The sequence below is a fragment of the Natator depressus genome, chromosome 15 (genome assembly GCF_965152275.1).
Source record: "Natator depressus isolate rNatDep1 chromosome 15, rNatDep2.hap1, whole genome shotgun sequence".
Taxonomy (NCBI): Eukaryota; Metazoa; Chordata; order Testudines; family Cheloniidae; genus Natator; species Natator depressus.
Genome location: NC_134248.1, coordinates 2,041,028 through 2,054,315, shown reverse-complemented (window position 1 = coordinate 2,054,315; position 13,288 = coordinate 2,041,028). Strand labels below are relative to the sequence as shown.

Below are 13,288 nucleotides of genomic sequence, written 5' to 3'. Positions count from 1 at the left end.
CTAGGAGCTGAGAGTGAGAACGTGGACTGTTGGAGGACTGAGGTGTACAAGCATTATCAGACACCAGGAGAAAGGTCCTATGGTGAGGATAAAGAAGGGGTTGGGAGGAGGCCATGGGGAAGTAGCCCAGGGAGTTGTAGCTGTCGCACAGCTGTTCCAGGAGGCACTCTAGACAGCTGCATTCCACAGGGCCCTGGGCTGGAACCTGGAGTAGAGGGCAGGCCCAGGTTCCCCGCAAATCCTCCCAACTCCTGGTCAGACACAGGAGAAGTCGACCTGGACTGTGAATTCAGAAAAACGGCCAAGCTGAGGGCTGCCGTGAAGCTCCAAGGCGAGCAAATCTGCCAATAAGCGCAAGATCCACCAAGGTAGAGCAGGAACTTTGTCACAACTGGTGTGAAAAGTGGGATTTGGTGTCCACAGCGCGGCGGAAGAAGGAGGGTGTTTGGAAGGGGGAAAAAAAAAAAAAAGGGAAGAGGGTCTATTTTTATTTTTTCTCACCACAATGGAGGAGGTAGTGCGGGCACTGATACAAGCCACGGCTGCCCAGCAGGAGACTACCTGTGTCCAGGCAGCCGCCCAACAGGAGGCAGTGCGGCGGCAGCAAGAGATTAATCGCCTGCTGATGGACCAGGCTGCTCACAACCAGGCTATGTTGCGGGAACTGGTAAACCAGCTAAAGGCCCTTACAGAGCTGAACCGCGGCCATGATGGAAAGCAGATCATGCGGGCCAGCAGTTGGCTGCAGAAAATGACGCGGAGGATGATGTAGAGGCATACCTCCTGGCCTTTGAGAGGCCTCCCTGCAGAAGGCTTGGCCCCGAGAACAGTGGTCTGGCATCCTCGCTCCATTCCCATGTGGGGAGGCCCAGAAGGCCTACTATGATTTGCCTGAAGAGGCTGTGGCAGACTACCCCCAGCTGAAAGCAGAGATCCTGGCCAGATCTGGGGTAACGACCGCAGTGCGGGCCCAGCGATATCATGAGTGGAGGTACCAGGAAAACAAAACCTTGCGGTCCCAATTATATGACCTCATCCATCTCACACGAAAGTGGTTATGAACTGAGTCCCGGAGTCCGGAGGAGATACTAGAGGTTCTGGTCATCGACCGGTACATGAGAGGACTACAGCCAGACCTTCATGCCTGGGTAAGCCAGAACGAACCCTCCCCCTACAACGAGGTTGTTGCGCTGGTAGAAAGGCGAAGGACGGCGAGGGAGCTGACCCGACCAGTTAAGGAAGAAGCACCCCAGGTTAAACTGGCAGCACCAAGCCCTAGAGCTCGGGTGACTGGGCCACCAGGAGAGCCCAGGTGGAAAAAGAGAGGGGCTGAAGGCCCACCAGAAGCCACAAAGAGTCGGAGCACTGAGGGGGAAGAGGATCGTGTTGTTAGACTACCCAAACCAAGAGACCAGGGAAGGCCTAGGGCGCCATACAGATGTTACACCTGCGGGGAGTGGGGACACACAGCTGCACAGTGTCCCAATGCCGAGGAACCTATGCAGTGTAACCTGGGGAACTGGGCAGACCCATGCTCCCTAATCCACCTTGTGGGGGTCTCACTAACCCCACATATGTACACTAGACCAGTGAAGCTAAATGGGGTAGAGACCACAGCCCTGGTTGATTCGGGGAGTGCTATCACGCTTGTCTCGGGGAAGCTCGTGAAGCATAGTCAGCTGCTGTGGGCTAAGCGTACGGGGACACATGCGTCCATGGGACAGTTGGTTATTATCCCACCATCCCAGTAAAAATCGAGATTCAGGGGAACACTACTGAGGTAGCAGCAGGTGTAGTCCCTAAACTCCCATACCCAGTGCTCATAGGGAGGGACTTCCCAGGGTTTGGAGACTTACTCCCAGTATGGGAATTGGAGAAAGGGGGAAGCCCTGAAAGTAGTGAGGCATCCACAGTAGACTGTCAACCCCAACCTTCTCTGAAATATCCCCAGATTCGTTCTCCACTCCCAAACAGCGTAGAAAGACGAAAAGGGAAAGAAGGGCAGCTAAGGCCTTGGGAACCCGAATACTGGCCCAAAGCCAGAGGGTCGCTCTCGTAGGTAGGCGGACTTGAGCAGCTGAAAAGGAGGCCACCCAGGAGGGAGAAGCACCCGAGTCTGACCCACACCCTAACGCCTCTGAACCAGTAGAGGCAACAGAGACTGGCCCCCTAGATCTCGGGCAGATTAGCCCCAGGAGAGGAAATTTTGGACAGGACCAGGCTGAAGACCCAAGGTACGACAACATTAGGAAGGAGGTGACCGAAATAGATGGGGTCCCCGTGGAAGGGAAAACCCAGGGTCCAGGACCCTACTTCATAACGAAGAAGAATCTCTTATACCAGGTTGCACCAGTACAGGGGCAGAAGGTACAGCAGATCTTAGTACCTCAAAAACACCAGAATGCTGTATTAAGTCTGGCCCATAGTCATCTTTTTGGGCGGCATTTGGGGGTAGAGAAGACCCTGGCACGGGTCCTGCGACGATTCTTCTGGCCCGGAGTATATGAAGTATATATGCGTCCTGCCCGGAGTGTCAGCTGCACAGTCCCCGCCCCCACTTGAGGGCACCTTTAATACCCCTTCCCATCATAGAGGTCCCCTTCGAGCGAATAGCCATGGATCTAGTGGGACCCCTGGAGAAGACAGCCCGGGGCCACCAATATATATTTGTCGTTCTGGATTATGCTACTCGCTACCCAGAAGCCGTCCCCCTGCGGAACACGGCCTGTAAAACGATAGCTAAAGAGTTGGTGGGGATCTTTGCCCGAGTGGGGCTACCAAAGGAGATATTAACAGACCAAGGTACCCCATTTATGTCGAAGCTAATGAAGGACCTCTGTACGCTGCTCCATATACATCCCTGAGAACTTCAGTCTACCATCCGCAGACTGATGGGCTGGTAGAAAGGTTTAACCGAACCCTCAAGGCAATGATAAGGAAAGTGGTAAGTCGAGACGGGAAGGATTGGGACACCCTACTACCCTACCTTATATTTGCAATCAGGGAGGTACCTCAGGCCTCAACTGGGTTTTCCCCCTTTGAATTATTATACGGATGCCATCACCGTGGCATACTAGATATTGCAAAAGTAATCTGGGAAGAGGAACCCAATGAGGGGAGAAATATAATTGACCATGTGTTGCAGATGCGAGAATGTATAGCCTGGGTCACTCCTATTGTACGGGAACATTTGGAAAAGGCGCAGGAGGCCCAGCGAACCCATTACAATTGCCAGGCAAAAGTCCGACAGTTCCAACCAGGAGATCGGATGATGGTGTTGGTACCCACGGCAGAAAGCAAGCTTTTGGCCCAATGGCAGGGGCCCTATAAGGTGGTTGAACCCGTGGGGGAAGTAACCTACAAGGTGCGGCAGCCAGGACGCCGGAAACAAGAACAAATTTATCACATTAACCTCTTAAAGCCTTGGCACCAACGAGAGGCGTGTGTAGTGGCCCAAGAGACCCCGATCCAGGGAAATAATATGCAGGAGCAGATCAGGATATCCACTGATCTGACACCAAACCAGAAGAAGGAGGTAACTGAGATGATCAACCAATACCAGGATGTGTTTTCAACCAAACCAGGCCGGACCACCGAAGCATATCACCACATTATCACAGACTCTGGGGCAAAGGTAACTTTAAGGCCCTATCGGCTCCCAGCAGCAAAAAGGGAGGAGATCAAGGCAGAGGTAAAAAGGATGTTGGAGCTGGGAGTCATCGAAGAGTCCCACAGTCAGTGGTCAAGCCCGATTGTGTTGGTGCCCAAACCTGATGGCACCACTAGGTTTTGTAATGACTTTCGCCGGCTGAATGAGATATCCATATTCGATGCATACCCCATACCCTGTATCGATGAGTTAGTTGACTACCTGGGCAATGCCCGATTTTTGACCACCCTTGATTTAACAAAGGGATACTGGCAGATTCCCCTTGCCAAAGATGGGAAAGAAAAGATGGCACTCTCTACACCAAAGGGTCTGTTTCAATATACTGTTCTTCCTTTTGGACTGCATGGGGCACCTGCCACCTTCCAGCATCTTATGGACAAGCTCCTATGGCCCCATACCAGTTATGCAGCAGCATACCTGGATGATGTGATTATTCACACCCCCGACTGGGAAACACACTTAGGAAAGGTGGAAGGGTTCTGGACACGCTAAGACAGGCTGGCCTCACAGCCAACCCAGCCAAGTGTGCTATAGGGCTAGCCGAGGCTAAATACCTTGGCTACATTGTAGGAAGGGGCATGGTCAAGGCCCAACTAAACAAACTAGAGGCTATACAAAATTGGCCCCGCCGAATCGGAAAAAGCAAGTCCGGGCATTCCTGGGTGTGGTGGGGTACTAGCGACAATTTATTCCCCATTTTGCTACCAGAGCGAGTCCCCTGACAGACCTGATAAAAGCCTGGGGTCCAGACATGGTGAAGTGGGCAGATGCCGCAGAGAAAGCATTCATGGATCTACAGACAGCCCTCTGCAGTAACCCCGTGCTTACAGCCCCAGACTTCAACAAAGAATTCATTTTAGAAACAGATGCATCTGAAATAGGATTGGGAGCTGTCCTATCGCAGATGGTCGGAGATGAAGAACAACCAATCCTCTACCTCAGCAGGAAACTCCTCCCGAGAGAGCAGAAGTATGCCGTGGTTGAAAGAGAGTGCCTAGCTGTGAAATGGGCCATGGAAACACTATGTTATTACCTTCTGGGACGACAGTTTACCCTTGTGACCAACCATGCACCCCTCCAGTGGATGCAGCGAAATAAAGAGAAGAACGCAAGGGTGACCAAATGGTTCCTCTCCCTACAACCTTTCCAATTCACCATACAACACCGGGCTGGAAGCCACCATGGCAATGCAGATGGCTTATCACGAGTACACTGCCTGACGTCCCAAGTTGCCCAACCCCGTAGTGTTGAGCAGAGGGGGGGATATGTGACAGGGTCGGGCCAGATGGCTATAGGAGAGTAATAGAAGATAGACATATTAGCCCCAGGCTAAGTAGGTCCCTTTTCCCTGGGTAAGGTAACAGGGAAGGTTCCAGAACAATCAGGAACCTTCTGGAGACAATTAAGACAGGCTGATTAGAACACATGCAGCCAATCAAGAAGCTGCTAGAATCAATTAAGGCAGGCTAATCAGGGCACCTGAGTTTTAAAAAGGCGCTCACTTCAGTTTGTGGTGTGCATGTGAGGAGCTGGGAGCAAGAGGCACTAGGAGCTGAGAGTGAGAACGTGGACTGTTGGAGGACTGAGGTGTACAAGCATTATCAGACATCAGGAGCAAGGTCCTATGGTGAGGATAAAGAAGGGGTTGGGAGGAGGCCATGGGGAAGTAGCCCAGGGAGTTGTAGCAGTCGCAGAGCTGTTCCAGGAGGCACTCTGGACAGCTGCATTCCACAGGGCCCTGGGCTGGAACCCGGAGTAGAGGGCGGGCCCGGGTACCCCCCAAATCCTCCCAACTCCTGGTCAGACACAGGAAGAGTCGACCTGGACTGTGAATTCAGAAAAACGGCCAAGCTGAGGACTGCCGTGAAGCTCCAAGGCGAGCAAATCCTCCAATAAGCGCAAGACCCACCAAGGTAGAACAGGAACTTTGTCACTATATATATATATATATATATATATACACACACACACACACACACAGGATAAGTTTTAAACAATTTAATACTGTACACAGCAATGATGATTGTGAAGCTTGGTTGAGGTGGTGAAGTCAGAGGGTGGAAGAGGGTGGGATATGCCTTACTGCTAAATGATGAACTAGCATTCGGCTGAGTGCTCAAGGGTTAACTCATTGTTAATGTAGCCTCACACTCAACAAGGCAGCAGGAATGGAGGGAGGGGAGACAGCCTGGCAGAGAGAGACACACACCCTGTGTGGGGGGGGGGGGAGAGAGAGGGGTGCATTGCCCCTTTAAGTATGCTGACCCCACTCTAAGCACACTGCCTTTAAAAAAATCAGGAAGTTGAGACAGCAGCTGTGGCCAGCAAGCTCCCTCCGTCCTGAGCTCTGTCCTGTCCCCACCCTGCTCTATATAGAGAACGGGTAAGCGGGGGGCAGGAGTGGGGGAGAAGGGGGACACCCTGAGATTAGCCCCCCTCTTCCTCCCTCCCCTGCACAGCAGGCAGGAGGCTCTCGGGAGCAGCTCCAGGGCAGAGGGCAGGAGCAGCACATGGCAGTGGGGGGAGGGACAGCTGAACTGCTGGGAATTGGTAGCGGCTGCTGCACAGGGAACTTAGGGGAGCGGGGAGCTGATGGGGGGCTGCCGGCCCACCCTGGTTCCAAGCCCCCACCAGCTCACTGCAACGGGCTGCTCTTCCTGCAAGCAGTGGACAAAGCAGGTGGCTGCCAAACAACCTTATAAGGGAGCATTGCACAACTTTAAACGAGCATGTTCCCTAATTGATCAGCAACGTAACAATGTTAACCAAGACGACTTTAAGTGAGGAGTTACTGTAGCTGAAGGCTGCTATCAAATCCCCGCTCACTCTTCTCTTCTGCAGACTAAATAACCCCAGTTCCCTCAGCCTCTCCTCATAAGTCATGTGCTCCAGCTCCCTAATCATTTTTGTTGCCCTCCGCTGGACTCTTTCCAATTTGTCCACGTCCCTTCTGTAGGGACCCCAAACTGGACACAATACTCCAGCTGTGGCCTCACCAGTGCCGAAAAGAGGAGAATAATCACTTCCCTCGATCTGCTGGCAATGCTCCTACTAATGCTCTTGTTTCAGGCTCTCTGCAGACTCAACACTGCATCACCGATTCCGCTCACTCATATTTTGAAGGTTATCCTTGCAAACATGAGAGCTAGAAACACATATATTCAATGAAAGCTGAGATTCTGGGGCAAAGGAGTGAATTTGAAACAAATTCTGCTGTTGTGGAATCGTAGGCCCTTGACAATACGTTACGATTAAACACAATGCACAATCGTTCTATTCCTTGTAACTGAAAGGGTTGAATGGGGGGAGAGCGGCACAGGTATCTGTCATTTTCAAGCCCTATTTTTATAAAGGTGACCAACAAAAGGGGAGAAATGGGGTACGTGCCTCATTTTTTGCTTCTTTAAGATGTTTAAAGAAAGCTTGAAAGGAGTTTCTGTACACGCTTCTTGTGCTGCTTATTTTTTAGAAAATACAAATACCTTATACCTTAAAAATATCAGGAATGTCAAGTTTCATGATCCTTGATTTTGTCTGAATAAAAATCTCTTCCTCTTCCCCTTCCTTGCATATCTTTGGTATCTATGTTGTCATAAATCTGCTAGTCCTCCACTTACCCATAAAGTTCCCTGACAAGGCCTGAATTTCTAAGGTAAAAACAAGCCGCGGGAAAAATAAACTTTTTTTTCTGGGGTGAAAAAAATCTTTCATGTCTTCTTTAACCAAGGGGGGCCCAATATTTTCTTCCTTTACAAATCCCCTTTACTGTGAGCTGTGGCCACAAGAGACTGCATCTCAAAGCACACGTTGCCACAAGTGGTCTGTCATCAGGAGACAGGCACTATACAAAACCTGAGATAGACCGATGCTCCCTCTCAATCTGGGCAGCCTCTTCAGAACATAAGACTGGCCATACTGGGTCAGACCAAAGGTCCATCCAGCCCAGTATCCTGCCTACCGACAGTGACCAATGCCAGGTGCCCTAGAGGGAGTGAACCGAACAGGTAATGATCAAGTGAGCTCTCTCCTGCCATCCATCTCCACCCTCTGATAACCAGAGGCTAGGGACACCATTTCTTACCCATCCTGGCTAATAGCCATTAATGGACTTAACCTCCATGAATTTATGCTTATGCTCATGCTTATGCTCTAATAAATTGGTTAGTCTCTAAGGTGCCACAAGTACTCCTTTTCTTTTTGCGAATACAGACTAACACGGCTGCTACTCTGAAACATGAATTTATCCAGTTCTCTTTTAAATCCTGTTATAGTCCTAGAATTCACAACCTCCTCAGGCAAGGAGTTCCACAGGTTGACTGTGCGCTGAGTGAAGAACTTCCTTTTATTTGTTTTAAACCTGCTGCCCATTAATTTCATTTGGTGACCCCTAGTTCTTGCATTATGAGAAGTAGTAAACAACACTTCCTTATCTACTTTCTCTACACTGGTCATGATTTTATAGACCTCTATCACATCCCCCCTTAGACTCCTCTTTTCCAAGCTGAAAAGTCCTGGCCTCTTTAATCTCTCCTCATATGGGACCTGTTCCAAACCCCTAATCATTTTAGTTGCCCTTTTCTGAACCTTTTCTAATGCCAGTATTTGAGATGAAGGGACCACATCTGTACGGAGTATTCAAGATGTGGGCATACCATGGATTTATAGAAGGGCAATAAGATATTCTTCATCTTACTCTCTATTCCTTTTTTAATGATTCCTAACATCCCGTTTGCTTTTTTCACTGCCGCTGCACACTGCATGGACATCTTCAGAGAACTATCCACGATGACTCCAAGATCTTTCTCTTGATTAGTTGTAGCTAAAATAGCCCCCATCATATTGTATTTTTTCCAATGTGCATTACTTTACATTTCTGCACATTAAATTTCATTTGCCATTTTGTTGCCCAATCGCTTAGTTTTGTGAGATCTTTTTGAAGTTCTTCACAGTCTGTTTTGGTCTTAACTATCTTGAGCAGTTTAGTATCATCTGCGAACTTTGCCACCTCGCTGTTTACCCCTTTCTCCAGATCATTTATGAATAGGTTTAATAGGATTGGTCCTAGGACTGACCCTTGGGGAACACCACTAGTTACCCCTCTCCATTCTGAAAACTGACCATTTATTCCTACCCTTTGTTCCCTGTCTTTTAACCAGTTCTCAATCCATGAAAGGATCTTCATGTTATCCCATGACAACTTAATTTACGTAAGAGCCTTTGGTGAGGGACCTTGTCAAAGGCTTTCTAGAAATCTAAGTACACCATGTCCACTGGATCTCCCTTGTCCACACTTGTTGACCCTCTCAAAGAACTCTAATAGATCAGTAAGACATGATCTCCCTTTACAGAAACCATGTTGGCTTTTGCGCAACAATTTATGTTCTTCTATGTGTCTGACAATCTTATTCTTTACTATTGTTTCAACTAATTTGCCCGGTACTGACGTTAGACTTACCGGTCTGTAATTGCCAGGATCACCTCTAGAGCCCTTCTTCAATATTGGCATTACATTAGCTATCTTCCAGTCATTGGGTACAGTAGCTGATTTAAAGGACAGGTTACAAACCAACCATAGTTAATAGTTCCTCAATTTCACATTTGATTTCTTTCAGAGCTCTTGGGTGAATGCCATCTGGTCCTGGTGACTTGTTACTGTTAAGTTTCTCAATTAATTCCAAAACCTCCTCTCGTGTCATGATAAGAGCACTGTATACTGGGACCAGTTGTCTTCATCTCCATATTAGAGATGACAAGCAACTACAATTTGTTTCACTTCATGCACGTTTGTGGTGGCTCTTGGAAAATTGTGGGCACCATTTTTTCTAGTGGAGGGCATGCACATACACCCCTCTGTGTGCATTATCGCATCTCCAGCAAGGCTATTAAAAGACACACACAAAATGAGAACTACTATTGAATAAATGCAAGGAAATAAGCTTCAGCTACTAAATTAATACTACAAACATTTCTAAGAAGCTCTGGTGCTGCTGTAGAGTCCCTTTGGCCTGATTACAGCTTAAATTGTTTTGCCAGATCCTCAGGTTGTGACTAAGCGGTAGCTGTTTTGCATGCATGCTATTTTCTGTATGCTGCAGTTCATCTGTTGCTTGATTTTCTTTTTGCCATCAGTGGCATTTTGAATATCTCCCTCATTGAAGAACACTCCCATGAAGCCCACATTTTATGTACCCTCTCAAATTTGCATTCGGCACTCAGATACTGTAGTGAGGAGGGCTGCTCAACTACCAGATAGGCAGGTTCCATTTCCCAGTTTCTCATTAGGTCCTTAGGCCTTTGCAACATTACCCTTCCTAAGCAAAGCACGTGAATCTAAAGAGTGATTCTAAGGTTACTCCATGCATGAGACTGTGTGTGCGTGTGAGAAAGAGAAACCAGAGGATTGACCATGATTAAGTGACTCAAAGGCTCTTTAAGTGCAGGCATTATTGGACAGGTTGTTGGGGGTGGAAACAGGACTCTGGGGCTGGGCTCCAGAACCGTGGGGGAGCTGGGAGCTCCCCTCTGCCTTTGGGTCCGCCAGTGCCTCACGGTACAAGACACCGAACTGCAGGTATTTCTTGCCTCCACAGGCCAGCGAGCAGGAGCCCCAGGGGTTCTCGGTAGAGTCGGGCGGCAAGAGCGCCGTTGGTTGCAGACACACAAGCTGTGGCGGGAGACCCGTGCCCCACCCTCCAGGCGGCTCGCCGGGATTTCCCGCGCGAACCCCCGGGCTCCAGGGAGCGGGCGGGGGAGCCAGGCGCACCGCGGGCCAGGACCCAGAGAGCAGGGCCGGAAGTAACGCGCTGAACCGGCGGCACGGGAGACCGCGCTCAGCGGTCCGGGAACCCTCCCAGCCTGGAGCCGGCTGCGGGGCCCCATCGCTGGGGGTTTGAGAACAGGCGGGTCGGGGCGACTCGACGCCGCCGCAGCGAGGGCCGGGCCCCGCCGGCCTCTCGGGCCCCGCCCAGCCCAGGGCCGGGCCGCCCGGGCCGCACCGCGCCCAGCAGGGGCAGGGCCCTGCCAGGCTGCCGGGGCCGCAGAGGCCCGGGGCCCGGCGAGGGCAGCCAGAGGCCCCGCCCGCACGAGGCCGGAGGGGGAGGAAGGGCGCGACGTCCCAGCATGCACTGCGTGGAAGGGGTCGGCAAGACCGGGCACGGTGCCCCATCATGCAGTGGGGCAGGAGGCCTGATGTCCCGGCATGCACTGTGGCAGGCTTCCCATCATGCATTGGGCGGCAGGGGTCGGGGGCCCGCCTGTCCCGGAGCCTGTCTCCCCGGTCCCGAGCCCCCGTACTCACGATGAAGGAGGCCATGTCCGGGCCGGCCGCGGCGCCGGGCGGCTACTCGCGGAAAGCACAGCCCAGGGCCGGACGGTACCGGCCTCCGAGCACGCTCGGGCAGCTTCGGCAACGCTCGGGCCCTTCCGCCTCCCCGTGTTCGGGAAGCTTCGGTGAAACTCGGGCCCTTCCGCCTCGCTCCGCGCGGGGAGCTTCGGTGAGACTCGGAGCACTGGCAGGGCTCTGGAGCGTTCGGGAAGTTCCGGCTCCACTCGGGGCAGTCCGGCTGCTACGACTGGGACTCGCTCAGGGGGCCTGCCGGGGGCAGGGGGCCGCCCCGGCTGGTCGGGGCCTGTCCGTGCGGGGCCGGGGCCACCTGGCAGCCCCCCACAACTAACCCAACCCCACTCCCAGCCCCCCAAACTCAGCCAGAGCCCCAGCCCCCCACACCCCAACTCAGCCAGAGCCCCAGCCCCCCACAACTAACCCAACCCCACTCCCAGCCCCCCAAACTCAGCCAGAGCCCCAGCCCCCCACACCCCAACTCAGCCAGAGCCCCAGCCCCCCACAACTAACCCAACCCCACTCCCAGCCCCCCAAACTCAACCAGAGCCCCAGCCCCCCACAACTAACCCATCCCCACTCCTAGCCCCAGCCCTCCGAACTCAACCAGAGCCCCAGCCCCCCTCACCCCAACTCAGCCAGAGACCCAGCCCTCCAAAGCCACAGCTCCCTCACTGTTACCCATCATTAAGGCTCGTTGTAGTCATGGCCAGATATTTTTACAAAAAGAAAAGGAGTACTTGTGGCACCTTAGAGACTAACCAATTTATCTGAGCATGAGCTTTCGTGAGCTACAGCTCACTTCATCGGATGCATACTGTGGAAACTGCAGAAGACATTATATACACAGAGACCATGAAACAATACCTCCTCCCACCCCACTCTCCTGCTGGCAATAGCTTATCTAAAGTGACCACTCTCCTTACAGTGTGTATGATAATCAAGGTGGGCCATTTCCAGCACAAATCCAGGGTTTAACAAGAACCTCGGGGGGGGGGGGGTAGGGAAAAACAAGGGGAAATAGGCTACCTTGCATAATGACTAAGCCACTCCCAGTCTCTATTCAAGCCTAAGTTAATTGTATCCAATTTGCAAATGAATTCCAATTCAGCAGTTTCTCGCTGGAGTCTGGATTTGAAGTTTTTTTGTTGTAAAATAGCGACTTTCATGTCTGTAATCGCGTGACCAGAGAGATTGAAGTGTTCTCCGACTGGTTTATGAATGTTATAATTCTTGACATCTGATTTGTGTCCATTTACTCTTTTACGTAGAGACTGTCCAGTTTGACCAATGTACACGGCAGAGGGGCATTGCTGGCACATGATGGCATCTATCACATTGGTGGATGTGCAGGTGAACGAGCCTCTGATAGTGTGGCTGATGTTATTAGGCCCTATGATGGTGTCCCCTGAATAGATATGTGGACACAGTTGGCAACGGGCTTTGTTGCAAGGATAGGTTCCTGGGTTAGTGGTTCTGTTGTGTGGTATGTGGTTGCTGGTGAGTATTTGCTTCAGGTTGTTAGTTAGTCTCTAAGGTGCCACAAGTACTCCTTTTCTTTTTGTGAATACAGACTAACACGGCTGTTACTCTGAAACCAGATATTTTTAGTAAGTCATGGACAGGTCAGGGGCAGTAAACAAACATTCACAGCCTGTGACCTGTCCATGACTTGTACTATGTACCCCTGACTAAAACAGGGGCTGTGGGTGCTCGGGGGGCAGTCCAGGGACACTGCAGGTGCTGGAGGGGGGAGGCAGATGGTGGGGGGCAGTCCGGGGACGCTGCAGGTGCTGGAGGGGGAGGCAGATGGTGGTGTGCAGCCCGGGACCGCCACTGGTGCTGGCAGGGGGTTTGGCAGGGGCTGCCAGGCTCCCTACCCGGCTCTGCATGTCCCTGCAGCTCCTAGCCCTCACAGGAGGGAAGGCCGGGGGGCTCCATGGAATCCCCACACTGCCCCTGCCATGAGCTGCGGGGGTAGTGCACGGAGCTCCCTGGTCCCTCTATGTAGGAGCTGCAGGGACATGCCGGCCGTCTTTGCTGCCCCGCACCCCAACCCCCTGCCCCAGACCCGAGCCCCCTCCCACACCCAAACTGCCCCAGCTGTGTCCGGTGCTGCTGGCCCAGGGACTGCCCCGATCTGCTCGGGCAGCCCTGGAGCCAGCGGCACTGGCCGCTGTAGAAGTCACAGAGGTCACGGAATCCATGCAGCTTTACCTATAAATGGTGCTGGTAACACTGATGAAGAATGCGGCAACATAGGTCATTTGGACCGAACT

At 51.9% G+C, this 13,288-nt stretch overlaps 1 protein-coding gene across 3 annotated transcripts in view; it reads right to left on the bottom strand.

Annotated features, from left to right (window-relative positions):
• Nucleotides 1–11,132, bottom strand: part of LOC141999433 (uncharacterized) — a 79,131-nt gene extending 67,999 nt beyond the window's left edge. The window contains exon 1 of one of the 3 annotated variants that reach the window (XM_074972822.1): nucleotides 10,968–11,132. In XM_074972822.1, coding sequence (XP_074828923.1) covers nucleotides 10,968–10,982 — 15 coding nt within the window. In that variant the 5' untranslated portion in view covers nucleotides 10,983–11,132. Of the gene's footprint in view, nucleotides 1–9,125; nucleotides 10,529–10,967 lie in introns of those variants that run through there. The other 2 variants (XM_074972823.1, XM_074972821.1) reach the window with 2 other exon arrangements.
• Between the last annotated feature and the right edge of the window lie 2,156 nt (nucleotides 11,133–13,288).